The sequence below is a fragment of the Coturnix japonica genome, unplaced genomic scaffold (assembly GCF_054131305.1).
Source record: "Coturnix japonica strain WE unplaced genomic scaffold, WE-NBRP24 Scf079, whole genome shotgun sequence".
Taxonomy (NCBI): domain Eukaryota; kingdom Metazoa; phylum Chordata; class Aves; order Galliformes; family Phasianidae; genus Coturnix; species Coturnix japonica.
Genome location: NW_028188982.1, coordinates 456118 through 482778, shown reverse-complemented (window position 1 = coordinate 482778; position 26661 = coordinate 456118). Strand labels below are relative to the sequence as shown.

General features: G+C 51.0%; 1 protein-coding gene across 1 annotated transcript in view; it reads left to right on the top strand.

Annotated features, from left to right (window-relative positions):
- Positions 1 to 26661, top strand: part of NEURL4 (neuralized E3 ubiquitin protein ligase 4) — a 182906-nt gene that overhangs the window by 12987 nt on the left and 143258 nt on the right. The window contains exons 2-4 of the mRNA XM_085534229.1: positions 723 to 1308; positions 2976 to 3047; positions 12626 to 12810. Of these exons, the coding sequence (XP_085390355.1) occupies positions 723 to 1308; positions 2976 to 3047; positions 12626 to 12810 (843 nt within the window). The remainder of the gene's footprint in view (positions 1 to 722; positions 1309 to 2975; positions 3048 to 12625; positions 12811 to 26661) is intronic.

The following is a 26661-nucleotide window of genomic DNA, read 5'->3' as shown; positions in this document are numbered from 1 at the left end:
GTCTATAGGGGGATCTATGGGCCCTAATAGGGATCTATGGGCCCTAATAGGGATCTATGGACCCTAATAGGGGTCTATAGTGGGGATCTATGGACCCTAATAGGGGTCTATAGGCTCTAATAGGGATCTATGGGCCCTAATAGGGATCTATGGATCCTTATAGGGATCTATGGACCCTAATGAGGCTTATGGGGTCTATAGGGGGGGTCTATGGGCTCTAATAGGGATCTATGGGCTCTAATAGGGGTCTATGGACCCCAATACAGCTTATGGGGTCTATAGGGGGGGTCTATATGGGCCCTAATAGGGCTCTATGGACCCTAATAGGGGTCTATTGGCCCTAATAGGGGTCTATGGGCCCCAATAGGGCTCTATGGACCCTAATAGGGATCTATGGACCCTAATAGGAATCTATGGACCCTAATAGGGATCTATGGGCTCTAATAGGGATCTATGGGCCCTAATAGGGATCTATGGACCCTAATAGGAATCTATGGACCCTAATAGGAATCTATGGACCCTAATAGGGGTCTATGGGCCCTAATAGGGGTCTATGGGGGAGGTCTATAGGGTGCGGGTTTATAGGGGGGTCTATGGGCCCTAATAGGGGTCTATGGGGGGTCTATGGGCCCTAATAGGGATCTATAGACCCCAATAGACCCCAATAGACCCCAATAGACCCCAATAGACCCCAATTTTGGGTCAAATTCTTCCATTTTCAGGTCAATTCTTGGAGCGGTTCCATCGAGGTCGGAGTCACATCCCAAGACCCTACAGACCTCGAGTTCCCCAGCAGCGCCACGGGATTAAGGGGGGGGTCTTGGGTTTTATCGGGTCGATCCGTATTAAGGGATGGCAGGTCGTTAAGGGACGATTTTGGGCCGGATTTAGATGCTTTAGGGGAAGGGGATCGAGTCGGGGTCCAGGTGACCCCATATAATGGGGAGCTTCATTTGTGGGTCAATGGGAAGGATTATGGGGCGGCCGCTTGGGGTCTGCCCCCTAAGTTGTGGGTCGTGGTGGATCTGTATGGGAAGTGTACGCAGGTGACGGTGGTGGAGGAGGAGAATGGGGTTAATGGGGTCGGTAATGGGGTTAATGGGGGGGATAATGGGGTTAATGGGATTTATGGGGTTAATAATGGGGTTAATGGGGTTAATAATGGGGTTAATGGGGTTAATAATGGGGTTAATGGGGTTAATGGGGTTAATAATGGGGTTAATGGGGGGGATAATGGGGTAATGGAGGAGGAGGAGGAAGAGGAGGAAGAGGATGGAGGAGAGAACGCGGCGGCGATGGGGATGGAGGGTGAGTATATGGGGTTATATGGGGGGATATGGGGTTATATGGGGTTATATGGGGGGATATGGGGTTATATGGGGTTATATGGGGGGGATATGGGGGTATATGGGGTTATATGGAGGTTATATGGGGGTTATATGGGGTTATGGGGGGGATATGGGGTTATATGGGGTTATATGGGGGCTATATGGGGTTATATGGGGGTAATATGGGGGTTATATGGGGGTTATGCGTTTATTGGGGTGATATGGGGTTATATGGGGTTATATGGGGGGATATGGGGTTATATGGGGGTTATATGGGGGGTTATGGGGGGGATATGGGGTTATATGGGGGTTATATGGGGTTATATGGGGGCTATATGGGGTTATATGGGGGCTATATGGGGTTATGGGGGGGATATGGGGTTATATGGGGGTTATATGGGGTATATGGGGTGGATATGGGGTTGTATGGGGGTTATATGGGGTATATGGGGTGGATATGGGGTTATATGGGGGTTATATGGGGTTATGGGGGGGATATGGGGTTATATGGGGGTTATATGGGGTTATGGGGGGGGGATATGGGGTTATGTGGGGGATATGGGGTTATTGGGGGTTATATGGGGTTATATGGGGGTTATATGGGGTTATGGGGGGGTATATGGGGTTATATGGGGGTTATATGGGGTTATATGGGGGTTATGGGGGGGATATGGGGTTATATGGGGTTATATGGGGTTATGTGGGGGTTATATGGGGTTACGGGGGCGGATATGGGGTTATATGGGGGTTATATGGGGTTGTATGGGGGTTATATGGGGGTTATATGGGGTTATATGGGGGATATATGGGGTTATATGGGGTTATATGGGGGTTATATGGGGTTATGGGGAGGATATGGGGTTATATGGGGGGTATATGGGGTTATATGGGGGTTATATGGGGTTATATGGGGGGTTACTTGGGGGTCTGAGGGGGTTATGAGGGGGGATATGGGGTTATATGGGGGTATATGGGGTTATATGGGGGTTATATGGGGTTATATGGGGGGGATATGGGGTGATATGGGGGTTATATGGGGTTATATGGGGGTTATATGGGGCTATATGGGGTTATATGGGGGGTTACTTGGGGGTCTGAGGGGGTTATGGGGGGGGATATGGGGTTATATGGGGTTATATGGGGGGTATATGGGGTTATATGGGGTTATGGGGGGATATGGGGTTATATGGGGGTTATATGGGGTTATATGGGGGTTATATGGGGTTATATGGGGGCTATATGGGGTTATGGGGGGGATATGGGGTTATATGGGGTTATATGGGGTTATATGGGGGTTATATGGGGTTATGGGGTGGGATATGGGGTTATATGGAGGCTATGTGGGGTTATATGGGGTTATATGGGGGTTATATGGGGTTATATGGGGGTTATATGGGGTTATGGGGGGGATATGGGGTTATATGGGGGGTTATGGGGGGAATATGGGGTTATATGGGGGTTATATGGGGGATATGGGGTTATTGGGGGTGTTACTTGGGGGTCTGGGGGGGTTATGGGGGGGATATGGGGTGGGGGGGGTAATAGAAGGGATCCTAAGGGGCTTATGGGTTTGGGGGGGGGTGGGATATGGGGTGATATGGGGGGGTTAATATAGGGCTGACCCCCCCCCCCCCCCATATCCCCCAGCTTTGCCCCCAGCTGCAGCTCCAACCTCCCCCCACCCCCAAACCCACCCAGACAACATGGAGACCCCCGACGGTGAGTGAATGAATGAATGAATGGATGGGTGTGGGAAATGAATGAGTGAATGAATGAATGAGGGTGGGAAATGAATGAGGGAATGAATGGATGAATGAATGAGGGTGGGAAATGAATGAGGGAATGAATGAATGAATGAATGGGGGTGGGAAATGAATGAGTGAATGAATGAATGAATGAGGGTGGGAAATGAATGAATGAATGAATGGGGGTGGGAAAGGAATGAGGGAATGAATGAATGAATGAGGGTGGGAAAGGAATGAGGGAATGAGGGAATGAATGAATGAATGAATGAATGGGGGTGGGAAATGAATGAGTGAGTGAATGAATGAATGAATGAGGGTGGGAAATGAATGGATGAATGAATGAATGAATGAATGAATGAATGAGGGTGGGAAATGAATGTGGGAATGAATGAATGAATGAGGGTGGGAAATGAATGGATGAATGAATGAATGAGGGTGGGAAATGAATGAGTGAGTGAATGAATGAATGAGGGTGGGAAATGAATGAGGGAATGAATGAATGAGGGTGGGGAATGAATGAATGAGGGTGGGAAAGGAATGAATGAATGAATGAATGAATGAATGAATGAGGGTGGGAAATGAAAGAGTGAGTGAATGAATGAGTGTGGGAAATCAATGAGTGAATGAATGAATGGGGGTGGGAAATGAATGAGGGAATGAATGAATGAATTAATGAATGAATGAATGAGGGTGGGAAATGAATGAGGGAATGAATGAATGGGGATGGGAAAGGAATGAGGGAATGAATGAATGAATGAATGAGGGTGGGAAATGAATGAATGAATGAATGGATAAGGGTGGGAAATGAATGAGGGGATGAATGAATGAATGAATGAATGAGGGTGGGAAATGAATGAGGGAATGAATGAATGAATGGATGAGGGTGGGAAATGAATGAATGAATGAATGAATGAGGGTGGGAAATGAATGAGGGGATGAATGAATGAGGGTGGGAAATGAATGAGTGAATGAATGAATGGGGGCAGGGCTTAGGTTTTTTGTGGGCGTGGCCAATGCAAATGAGGTGGAGTGACACAATGGGAGGGGGCGGGGCTTAGATCTGTGGGCGTGGCCAATGCAAATGAGTTGTGACGACGTAATGGGAGGGGCTTAGACCTGTGGGCGTGGCCAATGCAAATGAGTTAGAGTGACACAATGGGAGGGGGCGGGGCTTAGATTTGTGGGCGTGGCCAATGCAAATTGGTTGTGACGTCATAATGGGAGGTGCTTGTGTTTGTGGGCGTGGCCAATGCAAATGAGGTAGAGCGACACAATGGGAGGGGGCGGGGCTTAGTTCCTTGTGGGCGTGGCCAATGCAAATGAGTTGTGACATCATAATGGGAGGTGCTTAGACCTGTGGGCGTGGCCAATGCAAATGAGTTCGGGCGACACAATGGGAGGGGGCGGGGCTTGTATTTGTGGGCGTGGCCAGTGCAAATGAGTTGTGACATCACAATGGGAGGGGCTTGTGTTTGTGGGCGTGGCCAATGCAAATGAGTTAGAGCAACACAATGGGAGGGGGCGGGGCTTGGTTCCTCGTGGGCGTGGCCAATGCAAATGAGTTGTGACGTCATAATGGGAGTGGCTTAGACCTGTGGGCGTGGCCAATGTAAATGAGTTAGATCAACACAATGGGAGGGGACGGGGCTTAGATTTGTGGGCGTGGCCAATGCAAATGAGTTGTGACGTCACAATGGGAGTGGCTTGGACTTTGTGGGCGTGGCCAATGCAAATGAGTTGTGATGTCATAATGGGGGGGCTTAAGTTTGTGGGCGTGGCCAATGCAAATGAGTTGTGACGTCATAGTGGGCAGCGCTTAGGCTTGTGGGCGTGGCCAATGCAAATGAGGTGCGGCACTCAATGGTGGGTGGGCGTGGCCAATGCAAATGAGGTGCAGGCAAGGGGCGTGGCCTATAGGAGGGGGCGGGGCTTGTGCTGCCTCCACCAATGGAATGAGTGAATGAATGATTGACAGTTTAGATGAATGAATGAGGCTTTGGATGAATGAATGACTGTTTGGATGAATGAATGAATGAATGAATGGATGGATGGGGGCTATTCAAGGTGGGCGGGGCTTAATCATGAATGAATGAGTGGATGAATGAACGAGCTGGTAAATGAATGAATGAGTGGATGAGGTGCTAAATGAATGAATGAATAAATGAGAAGGTAAAGGCATGAATGAATGAATGAATGAATGAAACCTTTAATGAATGAACAATTAAATGGGAGATTAATTGATTAAGGGGAGGGGTCTGTAGTGTGTGTGTGTGGGGGCTCATATAACCCCCCAACCCCCATTGACCCTATAACCCCCATTGACCCTATAACCCCATTGACCCTATAACCCCCATTGACCCTATAACCCCATTGACCCTATAACCCCCATTGACCCTATAACCCCATTGACCCTATAACCCCCCATTGACCCTATAACCCCATTGACCCTATAACCCCCCATTCACCCTATAACCCCCCATTCACCCTATAACCCCATTGACCCTATAACCCCCCATTCACCCTATAACCCCATTCACCCTACAACCCCCCATTGACCCTATAACCCCCATTCACCCTATAACCCCATTGACCCTATAACCCCATTGATACTATAACCCCCCATTCATGCTTTAACCCCATTCATACTATAACCCCATTCATACTATAACCCCATTCACCCTATAACTTCACTCATACTATAACCCCATTCATACTATAACCCCCCATTCACCCTATGACCCCATTCACCCTATAACCCCATTGACCCTATAACCCCCCATTGACCCTATAACCCCATTCACCCTATAACCCCATTCACCCTATAACCCCATTGACCCTATAACCCCCCATTGACCCCATAACCCCATTGACCCTATAACCCCCATTCATACTATAACCCCATTCACCCTATAACCCCCCATTCATACTATAACCCCATTCATACTATAACCCCCCATTCATGCTTTAAGCCCATTCACTCTATAACCCCCCATTCATACTATAACCCCCCATTCATGCTTTAACCCCATTCATACTATAACCCCCCATTCATCTTTTAACCCCATTCACCCTATAACCCCCCATTCATCTTTTAACCCCATTTACTCTATAACCCCATTCATACTATAACCCCATTCATACTATAACCCCATTGATACTATAACCCCCCATTCATACTATAACCCCATTCATACTATAACCCCCCATTCACCCTATAACCCCCCATTGACCCCATAACCCCATTGACCCTATAACCCCCCCATTCACCCTATAACCCCCCATTGACCCTATAACCCCCCATTCACCCTATAACCCCATTCACCCTATAACCCCCCATTCACCCTATAACCCCCATTGACCCTATAACCCCATTCATACTATAACCCCATTCACCCTATTACCCCCCATTCACCCCATAACCCCCATTCACCCTATAACCCCCCATTCACCCTATAACCCCATTCACCCTATAACCCCATTCATACTATAACCTCCCATTCATACTATAACCCCATTCATACTATAACCCCATTCATACTATAACCCCCCATTCATACTATAACCCCATTCATACTATAACCCCATTCATACTATAACCCCATTCATACTATAACCCTATTCATACTATAACCCCATTCATACTATAACCCTATTCATGCTTTAACCCCACATTCATTCTTTAGCCCCATTCACCCTATAACCCCACATTCACCCTATAACCCCATTGACCCTATAACCCCCCATTTACCCCATAACCCCATTGACCCTATAACCCCATTGACCCTATAACCCCCCATTCACCCTATAACCCCATTCACCCTATAACCCCATTCACCCTATAACCCCCCATTCACCCTATAACCCCATTCACCCTATAACCCCATTCACCCTATATCCCCCCATTCACCCTATAACCCCCCATTGACCCTATAACCCCATTGACCCTATAACCCCCATTCACCCTATAACCCCCATTGACCCTATAACCCCCCATTGACCCTATAACCCCATTCACCCTATAACCCCTCATTCACCCTATAACCCCATTCACCCCATAACCCCCCATTGACCCTATAACCCCATTCACACTATAACCCCCCCATTCATGCTTTAAGCCCATTCACTCTATAACCCCCCATTCATCCTTTAGCCCTATTCATACTATAACCCCATTCACCCTATAACCCCCCATTCACCCTATAACCCCATTCACCCTATAACCCCATTCACCCTATAACCCCATTCACCCTATAACTTCATTCATACTATAACCCCATTCATACTATAACCCCATTCATACTATAACCCCCCATTCATGCTTTAACCCCATTCATACTATAACCCCCCCATTCATACTATAACCCCATTCATACTATAACCCCATTGACCCTATAACCCCATTCACCCTATAACCCCATTCACCCTATAACCCCATTCACCCCATAACCCCATTCACCCTATAACCCCATTGACCCTATAACCCCATTGACCCTATAACCCCATTGACCCTATAACCCCATTGACCCTATAACCCCATTCACCCTATAACCCCCATTCACCCTATAACCCCATTCACCCTATAACCCCCCATTCACCCTATAACCCCCCATTCACCCTATAACCCCATTCACCCTATAACCCCCCATTCACCCTATAACCCCATTCACCCTATAACCCCATTCACCCTATAACCCCCCATTGACCCTATAACCCCATTGACCCTATATCCCCATTGACCCTATATCCCCATTGACCCTATAACCCCATTCACCTTATAACCCCATTCACCCTATAACCCCCCATTCACCCTATAACCCCATTCATCCTTTAGCCCCATTCATACTATAACCCCATTCATACTATAACCCCCCATTCACCCTATAAACCCCCATTCACCCTATAACCCCATTCACCCTATAACCCCCCATTCACCCTATAACCCCATTCACCCTATAACCCCATTCATACTATAACCCCATTGATACTATAACCCCCCATTCATGCTTTAACCCCATTCATACTATAACCCCATTCATGCTTTAACCCCACATTCATTCTTTAGTCCCATTCACCCTATAACCCCACATTCACCCTATAACCCCATTCACCCTATAACCCCCCATTGACCCTATAACCCCCCATTCACCCTATAACCCCATTGACTCTATAACCCCCCATTGACCCCATAACCCCCATTGACCCCATAACCCCCATTGACCCTATAACCCCATTGACCCTATAACCCCATTGACCCTATAACCCCCCATTCACCCTATAACCCCATTCACCCTATAACCCCATTCACCCTATAACCCCATTCATACTATAACCCCCCATTCACCCTATAAACCCCCATTCACCCTATAACCCCATTCACCCTATAACCCCCCATTCACCCTATAACCCCATTCACCCTATAACCCCATTCATACTATAACCCCATTGATACTATAACCCCCCATTCATGCTTTAACCCCATTCATACTATAACCCCATTCATGCTTTAACCCCACATTCATTCTTTAGTCCCATTCACCCTATAACCCCACATTCACCCTATAACCCCATTCACCCTATAACCCCCCATTGACCCTATAACCCCCCATTCACCCTATAACCCCATTGACTCTATAACCCCCCATTGACCCCATAACCCCCATTGACCCCATAACCCCCATTGACCCTATAACCCCATTGACCCTATAACCCCATTGACCCTATAACCCCCCATTCACCCTATAACCCCATTCACCCTATAACCCCATTCACCCTATAACCCCATTCATACTATAACCCCCCATTCACCCTATAAACCCCCATTCACCCTATAACCCCATTCACCCTATAACCCCCCATTCACCCTATAACCCCATTCACCCTATAACCCCATTCATACTATAACCCCATTGATACTATAACCCCCCATTCATGCTTTAACCCCATTCATACTATAACCCCATTCATGCTTTAACCCCACATTCATTCTTTAGTCCCATTCACCCTATAACCCCACATTCACCCTATAACCCCATTCACCCTATAACCCCCCATTGACCCTATAACCCCCCATTCACCCTATAACCCCATTGACTCTATAACCCCCCATTGACCCCATAACCCCCATTGACCCCATAACCCCCATTGACCCTATAACCCCATTGACCCTATAACCCCATTGACCCTATAACCCCCCATTCACCCTATAACCCCATTCACCCTATAACCCCATTCACCCTATAACCCCATTCATACTATAACCCCCCATTCATACTATAACCCCATTCACCCTATAACCCCATTGACCCTATAACCCCATTCACCCTATAACCCCATTCACCCCATAACCCCATTCACCCTATAACCCCATTCACCCTATAACCCCCCATTCACACTATAACTTCATTCATACTATAACCCCATTCATACTATAACCCCATTCACCCTATAACCCCATTCACCCTATAACCCCATTGACCCTATAACCCCCATTCACCCCATAACCCCATTGACCCTATAACCCCCCATTCACCCTATAACCCCATTCATACTATAACCCCATTCATACTATAACCCCCCATTCATGCTTTAAGCCCATTCACTCTATAACCCCCCATTCACCCTATAACCCCATTCACCCTATAACCCCATTCACCCTATAACCCCATTCACCCTATAACCCCATTCATACTATAACCCCATTCACCCTATAACCCCCCATTCATCTTTTAACCCCATTTACTCTATAACCCCATTCATACTATAACCCCATTCATACTATAACCCCATTCATCCTTTAACCCCATTCATACTATAACCCCCCATTGACCCCATAACCCCCCATTCACCCTATAACCCCATTGACCCTATAACCCCCCATTGACCCCATAACCCCCATTGACCCTATAACCCCCCATTGACCCCATAACCCCATTCACCCTATAACCCCCCATTGACCCTATAACCCCATTCACCCTATAACCCCCCATTCACCCCATAACCCCATTCACCCTATAACCCCCCATTCATACTATAACCCCATTGACCCTATAACCCCATTCATACTATAACCCCATTCACCCTATAACCCCATTGACCCTATAACCCCATTGAACCTATAACCCCCCATTGACCCTATAACCCCATTGACCCTATAACCCCCATTGACCCCATATCCCCATTGACCCTATAACCCCCATTGACCCCATATCCCCATTGACCCTATAACCCCATTGACCCTATAACCCCATTGACCCTATAACCCCCCATTGACCCTATAACCCCATTGACCCTATAACCCCCCATTGACCCTATAACCCCATTCACCCTATAACCCCATTCATACTATAACCCCATTCACCCTATAACTTCATTCATACTATAACCCCATTCATACTATAACCCCATTCACCCTATAACCCCCCATTCACCCTATAACCCCATTCACCCTATAACCCCATTCACCCTATAACCCCATTGACCCTATAACCCCATTCATACTATAACCCCATTCACCCTATAACTTCATTCATACTATAACCCCATTCATACTATAACCCCATTCATGCTTTAACCCCCCATTCATACTATAACCCCATTCACCCTATAACCCCATTCACCCTATAACCCCATTGACCCTATAACCCCCCATTGACCCCATAACCCCATTGACCCTATAACCCCCATTCACCCTATAACCCCATTCACCCTATAACCCCATTCACCCTATAACCCCCCATTCACCCTATAACCCCATTCACCTTATAACCCCCCATTGACCCTATAACCCCATTCACCCTATAACCCCCCATTGACCCTATAACCCCATTCACCCCATAACCCCATTCACCGTATAACCCCCCATTCACCCTATAACCCCATTGACCCTATAACCCCCCATTGACCCTATAACCCCCCATTGACCCTATAACCCCATTCACACTATAACCCCCCATTCATACTATAACCCCATTCACACTATAACCCCCCATTCATACTATAACCCCATTCATACTATAACCCCCCATTCATACTATAACCCCCCATTCATACTATAACCCCATTGATACTATAACCCCCCATTCATACTATAACCCCATTCATACTATAACCCCCCATTCATACTATAACCCCATTTACCCTATAACCCCCCATTCACCCTATAACCCCATTCACCCTATAACCCCATTCACCCTATAACCCCCATTCACCCTATAACCCCATTGACCCTATAACCCCCCATTCACCCCATAACCCCCCATTCACCCTATAACCCCATTCACCCTATAACCCCATTCATACTATAACCCCCCATTCACCCTATAACCCCCCATTCATGCTTTAACCCCATTCATACTATAACCCCATTCATACTATAACCCCATTCATACTATAACCCTATTCATACTATAACCCCCCATTCATACTATAACCCCATTCATACTATAACCCCATTCATACTATAACCCCCCATTCATACTATAACCCCATTCACCCTATAACCCCATTCATATTATAACCCCCCATTCATACTATAACCCCATTCACCCTATAACCCCCCATTCACCCTATAACCCCCCATTCACCCTATAACCCCATTCACCCTATAACCCCATTCACCCTATAACCCCCCATTCACCCCATAACCCCCCATTCACCCTATAACCCCATTCACCCTATAACCCCATTCACCCTATAACCTCCCATTCACCCTATAACCCCATTCACCCTATAACCCCCATTCACCCTATAACCCCATTGACCCTATAACCCCCATTCACCCTATAACCCCCATTCACCCTATAACCCCCATTCACCCTATAACCCCCCATTCACCCTATAACCCCATTCACCCTATAACCCCCCATTCACCCTATAACCCCATTCACCCTATAGCCCCATTCATACTATAACCCCCCATTCATACTATAACCCCATTCATACTATAACCCCATTGATACTATAACCCCCCATTCATGCTTTAACCCCATTCATACTATAACCCCATTCATACTATAACCCCCCATTCATACTATAACCCCACTGACCCTATAACCCCCCATTGACCCTATAACCCCCCATTCACCCTATAATCCCATTCATACTATAACCCCCCATTCATACTATAACCCCATTCATACTATAACCCCATTCATACTATAACCCCATTCATACTATAACCCCCCATTCATACTATGACCCCATTCACCCTATAACCCCATTCACTCTATAACCCCCCATTCATTCTATAACCCCCCATTCATACTATAACCCCATTCATACTATAACCCCATTGATACTGTTACCCCCCATTCATGCTATAACCCCATTCATACTATAACCCCATTCATACTATAACCCCATTCATACTATAACCCTATTCATACTATAACCCCCCATTCATGCTTTAACCCCATTCATACTATAACCCCATTCATGCTTTAACCCCACATTCATTCTTTAGCCCCATTCACCCTATAACCCCCCATTCACCCTATAACCCCCCATTGACCCCATAACCCCCATTGACCCTATATCCCCATTGACCCCATTCAGGTGCCTGGTGCTCGGGGTCCCTTTTAGGGCCGTCCAACGAAGCCCTTTTGTTCCATGAGAAATGTGGGGCCCTCATTAAACTCAGCAACGGGAACAAGACGGCGGAACGAAGGAGACCCCTCGATGAGTTTAATAACGGGGTCGTGCTGACCAATAGGCCACTAAGGGATGGGGAGATGTTTGAGGTGGGTCCTATGGGGTTATAGGGGGGTATATGGGGTATATGGGGTCCCATTGGGGTATATAGGGTCTATGGGAGTCCTATTGGGGTCCCATTGGGTTATAGGGTCCCATTGGGGTATATGGGGTCTATGGGGGGTCCTATTGGGGTCTATGGGGTCTATGGGGTCCCAGTGGGTTATATGGGGCCTATGGGATCCCATTGGGGTATTTAGGGTCCCAGTGGGGTCCCATTGGGGTCTATGGGGTCCCATTGGGGTCTATGGGATCCCATTGGGGTATATGGGGTCCCAGTGGGGTATATGGGGTTCTATGGGGTCTATGGGATCCCATTGGGGTATATGGGATCCCATTGGGGTATATGGGGTCCCAGTGGGGTATATGGGGTCTATGGGATCCCATTGGGGGTATATAGGGTCTATGGGATCCCATTGGGGTATATAGGGTCTATGGGATCCCATTGGAGTCCTATTGGGGTCCCATTGGATTATAGAGTCCTATTGGGATATATGGGATCCCATTGGGGGTATATAGGGTCTATGGGGTCCCATTGGGGTATATGGGGTCCCATTGGGGTATATGGGGTCCTATTGGGGTATATGGGGTCCTATTGGGGTATATGGGGTCCTATGGGGTATATGGGGTCCAACTGGGAGTCCTATTGGGGTATATGGGGTCCTATGGGAGGTATATGGGGTCATATGGGGTCTATGGGGTCCTATGGGGTATATGGGGTCCTATTGGGGTATATGGGGTCCTATTGGGGTATATGGGGTCTATGGGGTCCCATTGGGGGTCCTGAGGGGTTATAGGGGACCCTCGATGAGTTTAATAACGGGGTCGTGCTGACCAATAGGCCACTAAGGGATGGGGAGATGTTTGAGGTGGGTCCTATGGGGTATATGGGGTATATGGGGTATATGGGGTCATATGGGGTCCTATGGGGGGTATATGGGATCCCATTGGGGTATATGGGGTCCCATTGAAGCCCCCCATTGGGATATGGGGTCCCATTGGGGTATATGGGGTCCCAGTGGGGTCCCAGTGGGGTATATGGGGTCCTATGGGGTATATGGGGTCCCATTGGGGTCTATGGGGTCCTAAGGCCCCTAAGGGATGGGGAGATGTTTGAGGTGGGTCCCATTGGGGTATATGGGGTCTATGGGGTCCTATGGGGTCTATGGGGTCCTATTGGGGTCCCATTGGGGTATATGGGGTCCCATTGGGGTATATAGGGTCCCATTGAAGCCCCCCATTGGGATATGGGGTCCCATTGGGGTATATGGGGTCCCATTGGGGTATATGGGGTCCCATTGGGGTGGTGCTGACCAATAGACCCCTACGGGATGGGGAGATGTTTGAGGTGGGTCCTATGGGGTATATGGGGTCCCATTGAGGTCCCAGTGGGGTCTATGGGGTCCCAGTGGGGTCCCATTGGGGTATATGGGGTCCCAGTGGGGTCTATGGGGTCCTATGGGGTCTATGGGATCCCATTGGGGTCCCAGTGGGGTATATGGGGTCCTATTGGGGTATATGGGGTCCCATTGGGGTCCCATTGGGGTATATGGGGTCCCATTGGGGTCCTATTGGGGTATATGGGGTCCCATTGGGGTATTTAGGGTCCCGTTGGGGTATATGGGGTCCTATGGGGGGTATATGGGGTCCTATTGGGGTCCTGTTGGGGTATATGGGGCCCCATTGGGGTTCCAGTGGGGTATATGGGGTCCTATTGGGGTATATGGGGTCTATGGGATCCCATTGGGGTATATGGGGTTCCATTGGGGTCCCAGTGGGGTCTATGGGGTCCTATGGGGTCTATGGGATCCCATTGGGGGTCCCATTGGGGTCCCATTGGGGTATATGGGGTTCCATTGGGGTCCCATTGGGGTATATGGGATCCTATTGGGGTATATGGGATCCCATTGGGGTATATGGGATCCCAGTGGGGTATATGGGGTCCTATGGGGTCCTATGGGTTATATGGGGTCCCATTGGGGTATATGGGGTCCCATTGGGGGTCCTGAGGGGTTATAGGGGATCCTGGATGAGTTTAATAACGGGGTCGTGCTGACCAATAGACCACTAAGGGATGGGGAGATGTTTGAGGTGGGTCCTATGGGGTATATGGGGTCCTATGGGGTCTATGGGGTCTATGGGATCCCATTGGGGTCCCATTGGGGTATATGGGGCCCTAAGGCCCCTAAGGGATGGGGAGATGTTTGAGGTGGGTCCTATGGGGTATATGGGGTCTATGGGGTCCCATTGGGGTCTATGGGGTCCCATTGGGGTATATGGGGTCCCATTGGGGTATATAGGGTCCCATTGAAGCCCCCCATTGGGATATGGGGTCCCATTGGGGTATATGGGGTCCCATTGGGGTCCCATTGGGGTATATGGGGTCTATGGGATCCCATTGGGGTCCTATTGGGGTCTATGGGGTCCTATGGGGTCATATGGGGTCCTATGGGGGGTATATGGGGTCCCATTGGGGTATATGGGGTCCTATGGGATCCCATTGGGGTATATGGGGTCTATGGGATCCCATTGGGGTATATGGGGTCTATGGGATCCCATTGGAGTCCTATTGTGGTCCTATTGGGATATATGGGATCCCATTGGGGTATATGGGGTCCTATGGGATCCCATTGGGGGTATATGGGGTCCTATGGGGTATATGGGGTCCCATTGGGGTATATGGGGTCCCATTGGGGGTATATAGGATCCCACTGGGGTCCTATTGGGGTATATGGGGTCTATGGGGTCCCATTAGGGTATATGGGGTTCCATTGGGGTCCCATTGGGGTATATGGGATCCTATTGGGGTATATGGGATCCCATTGGGGTATATGGGGTCCCATTGGGGTATATGGGGTCTATGGGGTCCCATTGGGGGTCCTGAGGGGTTATAGGGGACCCTGGATGAGTTTAATAACGGGGTCGTGCTGACCAATAGACCCCTACGGGATGGGGAGATGTTTGAGGTGGGTCCTATGGGGTCCTATGGGGTCTATGGGATCCCATTGGGGTCCCATTGGGGTCCCATTGGGGTATATGGGGTTCCATTGGGGTCCCAATGGGGTCCCAGTGGGGTATATGGGGTCCTATTGGGGTATATGGGGTCCTAAGGCCACTGAGGGATGGGGAGATGTTTGAGGTGGGTCCTATGGGGTATATGGGGTCTGTGGGGTCCCAGTGGGGTCTCATTGGGGTCTATGGGGTCCTATTGAGGTATATGGGGTCCTACGGGGGGTATATGGGGTCCCATTGGGGTATATAGGGTCTATGGGGTCCCATTGGGGTATATGGGGTCCCATTGGGGTATATGGGGTCTATGGGGTCCCATTGGGGTATGGGGTCCTATTGGGATATATGGGGTCCCATTGCGGTATATGGGGTCCCATTGGGGTCCCATTGGGGTCTCATTGGGGTATATGGGGTCCCATTGGGGTATATGGGGTCATATGGGGTCCTATGGGGGGTATATGGGGTCCTATTGGGGTAGATGGGGTCCCATTGGGGTATATGGGGTCTATGGGGTCCCTATGGGGTATATGGGGTCCCATTAGGGTATATGGGGTCCTATTGGGGTATATGGGGTCCTATGGGGGGTATATGGGGTCCTATTGGGGTCCTATTGGGGTATATGGGGTCCCAGTGGGGTTCCAGTGGGGTATATGGGGTCCTATGGGGTCTATGGGATCCTATTGGGGTATATGGGGTCCCATTGGGGTATATGGGGTCCTATGGGGTATATGGGATCCCACTGGGGGTCCTATTGGGGTATATGGGGTCCCATTGGGGTATATGGGGTCCTATGGGGTCCTATGGGCTATATGGGGACCCATTGGGGGTCCATTGGGGTTATAGGGGATCCTCGATGAGTTTAATAACGGGGTCGTGCTGACCAATAGACCCCTACGGGATGGGGAGATGTTTGAGGTGGGTCCTATGGGGTCTATGGGGTCCTATGGGGTCCTATTGGGGTCTCATTGGGGTATATGGGGTCTATGGGATCCCATTGGAGTCCTATTGTGGTCCTATTGGGATATATGGGATCCCATTGGGGTATATGGGGTCCTATGGGATCCCATTGGGGGTATATGGGATCCCATTGGGGTATATGGGGTCCTATGGGGTATATGGGATCCTATTGGGGTATATGGGGTCCCAGTGGGGTCCCATTGGGGTATATGGGGTCTATGGGGTCCCATTGGTGTATATGGGGTCTATGGGGTCCCAGTGGGTTATATGGGGTCTATGGGGTCCCATTGGGGTATATAGGGTCTATGGGATCCCATTGGGGGTCCCATTGGGGTATGGGGTCCCAGTGGGGTATATGGGGTCCTATTGGGGTATATGGGGTCCCATTGGGTTATATGGGGTCTATGGGATCCCATTGGGGTATATGGGGTCCCATTGGGGTATATGGGGTTCCATTGGGGGTCCCATTGGGGTATATAGGGTCTATGGGATCCCATTGGAGTCCTATTGGGGTCCCATTGGATTATAGAGTCCTATTGGGATATATGGGATCCCATTGGGGGTATATAGGGTCTATGGGGTCCCATTGGGGTATATGGGATCCTATTGGGGTATATGGGGTCCCATTGGGGTATATGGGGTCCTATTGGGGTATATGGGGTCATATGGGGTCCTATGGGGGGTATATGGAATCCCATTGGGGTCCCAGTGGGGTCTATGGGGTCCTATGGGGTCTATGGGATCCCATTGGGGTCCCAGTTGGGTATATGGGGTCCTATGGGGTATATGGGGTCTATGGGATCCCATTGGGGTCTATGGGGTCTATGGGGTCCCATTGGGGTCCCATTGGGGTATATGGGGTCTATGGGGTCCCTATGGGGTATATGGGGTCCCATTGGGCTCCTATTGGGGTCTATGGGGTCTATGGGATCCCATTGGGGTATATGGGGTCATATGGGGTCCTATGGGGGGTATATGGGGTCCCATTGGGGTATATGGGGTCCTATTGGGGTATATGGGGTCATATGGGGTATATGGGGTCCTATGGGGTATATGGGGTCTATGGGATCCTATTGGGGTATATGGGGTCCCATTGGGGGTATATGGGTTCCTATGGGGTGTATGGGGTCCCATTGGGGTCCTATGGGATCTATGGGGTCCCATTGGGGTATATGGGGTCCCATTGGGGTATATGGGGTCCCATCGGGGTCGTGCTGACCAACAGGCCACTGAGGGATGGGGAGATGTTTGAGGTGGGTCCTATGGGGTATATGGGGTCCTATGGGGTATATGGGGTCCCATTGGGGTCTATGGGGTCCCAGTGGGGTATATGGGGTCCCATTGGGGTATATGGGGTCCTATGGGGGGTATATGGGGTCCCATTGGGGTCCCAGTGGGGTATATGGGGTCCTATGGGGTATATGGGGTTCCATTGGGGTATATGGGGTCCCATTGGGGTCCCAGTGGGGTATATGGGGTCCCATTGGGGTATATGGGGTCCCATTGAAGCCCCCCATTGAGATATGGGGTCCCATTGGGGTATATGGGGTCTATGGGGGGTCCTATTGGGGTATATGGGGTCTATGGGGTCCTATGGGGTATATGGGGTCCTATTGGGGTATATGGGGTCCCATTGGGGTATATGGGGTCCTAAGGCCACTGAGGGATGGGGAGATGTTTGAGGTGGGTCCTATGGGGTCTATGGGGTCCCATTGGGGTATATGGGGTTCCATTGGGGTATATGGGGTCTATGGGATCCCATTGGGGTTCCAGTGGGGTATATGGGGTCCTATGGGGTCTATGGGATCCTATTGGGGTATATGGGGTCCCATTGGGGTATATGGGGTCCTATGGGGTCTATGGGATCCCATTGGGGTCCCAGTGGGGTATATGGGGTCCTATGGGGTATATGGGATCCCACTGGGGGTCCTATTGGGGTATATGCGTTCCCTATGGGGTATATGGGGTCCCATCGGGGTATATGGGATCCCATTGGGGTATATGGGGTCCCAGTGGGGTATATGGGGTCCTATGGGGTCTATGGGATCCTATTGGGGTATATGGGGTCCTATGGGGTATATGGGGTCCCAGTGGGGTATATGGGGTCTATGGGGTCCTATTGGGGTATATGGGGTCCTATTGGGGTATATGGGGTCCTAAGGCCACTGGGGGATGGGGAGATGTTTGAGGTGGGTCCTATGGGGTAGATGGGGTCCTATGGGGGGTATATGGGGTCTATGGGGTCTATGGGGTCCTATTGGGTTATAGGATCCTATTGGAGTCCCGTTGGGGTCCCATTGGGGTATATGGGGTATATGAGAACCCATGGGGGTATGGGGTCCTATTGGGGTATATGGGGTCCTATGGGGGGTATATGGGGTTCCATTGGGGTATATGGGGTATATGGGGTCCCATTGGGGTATATGGGGTCCCATTGAAGCCCCCCATTGGGATATGGGGTCCCATTGGGGTATATGGGGTCCCATTGGGGTCCCAGTGGGGTATATGGGGTCCCATTAGGGTATATGGGGTCCCATTGGGGTATATGGGGTCCCATTGGGGTCCCATTGGGGTATATGGGGTCCCTTTGGGGGTCCTGAGGGGTTATAGGGGATCCTGGATGAGTTTAATAACGGGGTCGTGCTGACCAATAGACCCCTACGGGATGGGGAGATGTTTGAGGTGGGTCCTATGGGGTCTATGGGGTCCCTATGGGGTCTATGGGAGTCCTATTGGGGTCCCATTGGGTTATAGGGTCCCATTGGGGTATATGGGGTCTATGGGGTCCCATTGGGGTATATGGGGTCCAATTGGGGGTATATGGGGTCCCATTGGGGTATATAGGGTCCCATTGGGGTATATGGGGTCCCTTTGGGGGTCCTGAGGGGTTATAGGGGATCCTGGATGAGTTTAATAACGGGGTCGTGCTGACCAATAGACCACTGAGGGATGGGGAGATGTTTGAGGTGGGTCCTATGGGGTTATAGGGGGGTCTATGGGGTCTATGGGGTCCCATTGGGGTATATGGGGTCTATGGGATCCCATTGGGGTATATGGGGTCTATGGGGTCCCATTGGGGTATATGGGGTTCCATTGGGGTCCCATTGGGGTCCCATTGGGGTATATGGGATCCCATTGGGGTATATGGGGTCCTATGGGGTATATGGGATCCCATTGGGGTATATGGGGTCCCATTGGGGGTATATGGGGTCCTATGGGGTCTATGGGGTTCCATTGGGGTATATGGGATCCCATTGGGGTCCCATTGGGGTATATGGGGTCTATGGGATCCCATTGGGGTCTATGGGGTCCCATTGGGGTATTTAGGGTCCCATTGGGGTATATGGGGTTCCATTGGGGGTCCTATGGGGTATATGGGGTCCCATTGGGGTCTATGGGGTCCCATTGGGGGTCCTGAGGGGTTATAGGGGACCCTCGATGAGTTTAATAACGGGGTCGTGCTGACCAATAGGCCACTACGGGATGGGGAGATGTTTGAGGTGGGTCCTATGGGGTTGTAGGGGGGTCTATGGGGTATATGGGATGCTATGGGGGGTATATGGGGTCCCATTGGGGGATATGGGGTCCCATTGGGGGTCCCATTGGGGTAGATGGGGTCCCATTGGGGTATATGGGGTCCCATTGGGGTCCCAGTGGGGTCTATGGGATCCCATTGGGGTATATGGGGTCCCATTGGGGTATTTAGGGTCCCATTGGGGTATATGGGGTTCCATTGGGGTCCCATTGGGGTATATGGGGTCCTAAGGCCACTGAGGGATGGGGAGATGTTTGAGGTGGGTCCTATGGGGTATATGGGGTCCTATGGGGTATATGGGGTCCCATTGGGGTCTATGGGGTCCCAGTGGGGTATATGCGTTCCCTATGGGGTATATGGGGTCCCATTGGGGGTCCCATTGGGGTATATGGGGTCCTATGGGGTATATGGGGTCCCATTGGGGTGGTGCTGACCAATAGGCCACTGAGGGATGGGGAGATGTTTGAGGTGGGTCCTATGGGGTATATGGGGTCCTATGGGGTCTATGGGGTCCTATGGGGTTCCATTGGGGTATATGGGGTCCTATTGGGGTATATGGGGTCCCATTGGGGTATATGGGGTCCTAAGGCCACTGAGGGATGGGGAGATGTTTGAGGTGGGTCCTATGGGGTATATGGGGTCCCATTGGGGTATATGGGGTCCCATTGGGGTCCTATTGGGGTATATGGGATCCCATTGGGGTCCCATTGGCTTATAGGGTCCCATTGGGGTATATAGGGTCTATGGGATCCCATTGGGGTATATAGGGTTCCATTGAAGCCCCCCACCTTGGGGTATGGGGTCGCATGGGGTCTATGGGGTCCTATGGGGGGTATATGGGGTCCTATTGGGGTATATGGGATCATATGGGGTATATGGGGTCCCATTAAGGTATATAGGGTCTATAAAATCCCATTGGGGTATATAGGGTCCCATTGGGGGTCCCATTGGGGGTCCCATTGGGGTATATGGGGTCCCATTGGGGTCCTATTGGGGTATATGGGGTCTATGGGGTCCCATTGGGGTATATGGGGTCGCATTGGGGTATATGGGGTCCCATTGGGGTATGGGGTACTATTGGGATATGAGGGGTTCCATTGGGTATATGGGGTCCCATTGGGGTATATGGGGTCCCATTGGGGTATATGGGGTCCCCTTGGGGTATATGGGGTCCCATTGGGTTATATGGGGTCTATGGGGTCCCATTGGGGTATATGGGGTCCCATTGGGGTATATAGGGTCTATGGGATCCCATTGGGGTATATGGGGTCCCATTGGGGTATATGGGGTCCTAAGGCCACTGAGGGATGGGGAGATGTTTGAGGTGGGTCCTATGGGGTCCTATGGGGTCTATGGGATCCCATTGGGGTATATGGGATCCCACTGGGGTTCCAGTGGGGTATATGGGGTCCCATTGATGCCCCCATGGGGTATGGGGTACCATTGGGGTATATGGGGTCCTATGGGGTCTATGGGATCCTATTGGGGTATATGGGGTCTATGGGGTCCTATAGGGCATATAGGGTCTATGGGGTCCCATTGGGGTATATGGGGTCATATGGGGTCCTATGGGGGGTATATGGGGTCCCATTGGGGTATATGGGGTCCTATTGGGGTATATAGGGTCTATGGGGTCCTATTGGGGTATATGGGGTCCCATTGGGGTATATGGGGTCTATGGGATCCCGTTGGAGTCCTATTGAGGTCCCATTGGGTTATAGGGTCCCATTGGGGTATATGGGGTCTATGGGGGGTCCTATTGGGGTATATGGGGTCTATGGGGTCCCTATGGGGTATATGGGGTCCCATTGGGGTCCCAGTGGGGTATATGGGGTCCTATGGGGTGTATGGGGTCCTATGGGGTATATGGGGTCCCATTGGGGTTCCAGTGGGGTATATGGGGTCCCAGTGGGGTATATGGGGTCCAACTGAGGGTCCTATTGGGATATATGGGGTCCCAGTGGGGTATATGGGATCTGTGGGGTCCCATTGGGGTCCCATTGGGGTCTATGGGGTCCCATTGGGGTATATGGGGTCCCATTGGGGGTATATGGGGTCCTATGGGGTATATGGGGTCTATGGGGTCCCATTGGGGGTCCTGAGGGGTTATAGGGGATCCTCGATGAGTTTAATAACGGGGTCGTGCTGACCAATAGACCCCTACGGGATGGGGAGATGTTTGAGGTGGGTCCTATGGGGTCCTATGGGGGGTATATGGGGTCCCATTGGGGTATATGGGGTCCTATGGGGGGTATATGGGGTCCCATTAGGGTCCCATTGGGGTATATGGGGTCCCATTGGGGTATATGGGGTCTATGGGGTCCTATTGGGGTCCCATTGGGGTATATGGGGTCCTAAGGCCACTGAGGGATGGGGAGATGTTTGAGGTGGGTCCTATGGGGTTTATGGGGTCCCATTAGGGTATATGGGGTCCCAGTGGGGTATATGGGGTCTATGGGGTCCCAGTGGGGTATATGGGGTCCCATTGGGGTCGTGCTGACCAACAGGCCACTATGGGATGGGGAGATGTTTGAGGTGGGTCCTATGGGGTATATGGGGTCCAACTGGGGGTCCCAGTGGGGTATATGGGGTCCTATGGGGTATATGGGGTCCCATTGGGGTATATGGGGTCTATGGGGTCCTATGGGGTATATGGGGTCTGTGGGGTATATGGGGTCTATGGGGTCCCATTGGGGTATGGGGTCCTATTGGGATATATGGGGTCCCATTGGGGTATATGGGGTCCTATGGGGTCCTATTGGGGTCCCATTGGGGTATATGGGGTCCTATTGGGGTATATGGGGTCCTATGGGGTATATGGGGTCCCATTGGGGTATATGGGGTCCCATTGAAGCCCCCCATTGGGATATGGGGTCCCATTGGGGTATATGGGGTCCCATTGGGGTCCCAGTGGGGTATATGGGGTCCCATTGGGGTGGTTCTGACCAATAGGCCACTGAGGGATGGGGAGATGTTTGAGGTGGGTCCTATGGGGTATATGGGGTCCTATGGGGTCCTATGGGGTCTATGGGATCCCATTGGCGTCCCATTGGGGTGGTGCTGACCAATAGGCCATTGAGGGATGGGGAGATGTTTGAGGTGGGTCCTATGGGGTAGATGGGGTCCCATTGGGGTATATGGGGTCCTATTGGGGTATATGGGGTCCTATGGGGTATATGGGGTCCTATGGGGTTCCATTGGGGTCCCATTGGGGTATATGGGGTCCTAAGGCCACTGAGGGATGGGGAGATGTTTGAGGTGGGTCCTATGGGGTCTATGGGGTCCCAGTGGGGTCTATGGGGTATATGGGGTCCCATTGGGGTATATGGGGTCCCATTGGGGTATGGGGTTCCATTGATGCCCCCCACCTTGGGGTATGGGGTCCCATTGGGGTATGGGGCCCTGAAGGGTATGGGGTGAGTCCTATTGGGGTATATAGGGTCCCATTGGGGTATATGGGGTCCCATTGGGGTATGGGGTCCCATTGGGGGTATATAGGGTCTATGGGATCCCATTGGGGTATATGGGGTCTATGGGATCCCATTGGGGTATATGGGGTCTATGGGGTATGTGGGGTTCCATTGGGGTATATGAGGTCCCATTGGGGTATATGGGGTCCTATGGGGTATATGGGGTCCTACAGGGTCCCATTGGGGTATATGGGGTCCCATTGAAATCCCCCATGGGGATATGGGGTCCCAGTGGGGTATATGGGGTCCAACTGAGGGTCCTATTGGGGTATATGGGGTCCCATTGGGGTATGGGGTTGGTCCCATTGGGGTCCCATTGGGGTATGGGGTCCCATTGAAGTCCCCCTTGGCATATAGGGTCCCATTGGGGTATATGGGGTCCCATTGGGTGTCCTATGGGGTATATGGGATCCCATTAGGGTATATGGGGTTCCATTGGGGGTCCCATTGGGTTATATGGGGTCTATGGGATCCCATTGGGGTCCCATTGGGGTATATAGGGTCTATGGGGTCCCATTGGGGTATATGGGGTCCTATGGGGTATATGGGGTCCCATTGGGGTATATAGGGTCTATAAAATCCCATTGGAGTATATAGGGTCCCATTGGGGGTCCCATTGGGGTATGGGGTCCTATTGGGGTATATGGGGTCTATGGGGTCCTATGGGGTCTATGGGGTCCCACTGGGGTATATGGGATCCTATTGGGGTCCCATTGGGGTCTATGGAGTCCCAGTGGGGTTCCAGTGGGGTATATGGGGTCCTATGGGTTATATAGGGTCCCATTGGGGTATGGGGTGGATCCCATTGGGGTATATGGGGTCCCATTGGGGGTATATAGGGTCTATGGGATCCCATTGTGGTTCCAGTGGGGTATATGGGGTCCTATTGGGGTATATGGGGTCCCATTGGGGTATATAGGGTATGTGGGGTCCCATTGGGGTATATGGGGTCCCATTGGGGGTCCTGAGGGGTTATAGGGGATCCTGGATGAGTTTAATAACGGGGTCGTGCTGACCAATAGGCCACTGAGGGATGGGGAGATGTTTGAGGTGGGTCCTATGGGGTCTATGGGGTCCTATGGGGTCCCATTGGGGTATATGGGGTCTATGGGGTCCCATTGGGGTATATGGGGTTCCATTGGAGTCCTATTGGGGTCCCATTGGGTTATAGGGTCCCATTGGGGTATATGGGGTCTATGGGGTCCCATTAGGGTATATGGGGTTCCATTGGGGTCCCATTGGGGTATATGGGATCCCATTGGGGTATATAGGGTCCCACTGGGGTATGGGGTCCTATTGGGGTATATGGGGTCCTATGGGGTATATGGGATCCCAGTGGGGTATATGGGGTCTATGGGATCCCATTGGGGTATATGGGGTCTATGGGATCCCATTGGGGTATATGGGGTCCTATTGGGGTCTATGGGATCCCGTTGGAGTCCTATTGAGGTCCCATTGGGTTATAGGGTCCCATTGGGGTATATGGGGTCTATGGGGGGTCCTATTGGGGTATATGGGGTCTATGGGGTCCTATGGGGTCTATGGGGTTCCATTGGGGTCTATGGGGTCCCATTGGGGTATATGGGGTCCCATTGGGGTATATGGGGTCCCATTAGGGTATATGGGGTCCCATTGGGGGTCCTATGGGGTATATGGGGTCCCATTGGGGTATATGGGGTCTATGGGGTCCCATTGGGGGTCCTGAGGGGTTATAGGGGACCCTCGATGAGTTTAATAACGGGGTCGTGCTGACCAATAGACCCCTACGGGATGGGGAGATGTTTGAGGTGGGTCCTATGGGGTCTATGGGGTCCCATTGGGGTATATGGGGTCCCATTGGGGTCCCATTGGGGTATATGGGGTCTATGGGATCCCATTGGGGTCCCAGTGGGGTCCTATGGGGTCTATGGGGTCCCATTGGGGTATATGGGGTCTATGGGGTCCTATTGGGGTATATGGGGTCCCAGTGGGGTCCCATTGGGGTATATGGGGTTCCATTGGGGTCCTATTGGGGTCCCATTGGGTTATAGGGTCCTATTGGGGTCTATGGGGTCCCATTGGGGTATATGGGGTCCCATTGGGGTATATGGGGTCCCAGTGAGGTATGGGGTGGGTCCTATTGGGTTATAGGATCCTATTGGAGTCCCGTTGGGGTCCCATTTGGGTCCTATTGAGATATATGGGATCCCATTGGGGTATATGGGGTCTATGGGATCCCATTGGGGTATATGGGGTTCCATTGGGGTCCCATTGGGCTCCTATTGGGGTCTATGGGGTCTATGGGATCCCATTGGGGTATTGGGGGTCCCATTGGGGTATATGGGGTCCCATTGGGGTATATGGGGTCTATGGGATCCCATTGGGGTATTTGGGGTCCTGTTGGGGTATTTAGGGTCCCATTGGGGTATATGGTAACCTATTGGGGTATATGGGGTCCTATGGGGTATATGGGGTCCCATTGGGGTCGTGCTGACCAACAGGCCCCTACGGGATGGGGAGATGTTTGAGGTGGGTCCTATGGGGTATATGGGGTCTATGGGGTACATGGGATCCCATTGAGGTCCCAGTGGGGTCTATGGGGTCCCAGTGGGGTTCCAGTGGGGTATATGGGGTCTATGGGATCCCATTGGGGTCTATGGGGTCCCATTGGGGTATATGGGGTCCCATTGGGGTATATGGGATCCTATTGGGGTCCCATTGGGGTCTATGGAGTCCCAGTGGGGTTCCAGTGAGGTATATGGGGTCCTATGGGGTATATGGGGTCTATGGGGTCCCATTGGGGTATATGGGGTCCTATGGGGGGTATATGGGGTCCCATTGGGGTATATGGGGTCTATGGGGTCCCATTGGGGTATATGGGGTCCCATTGG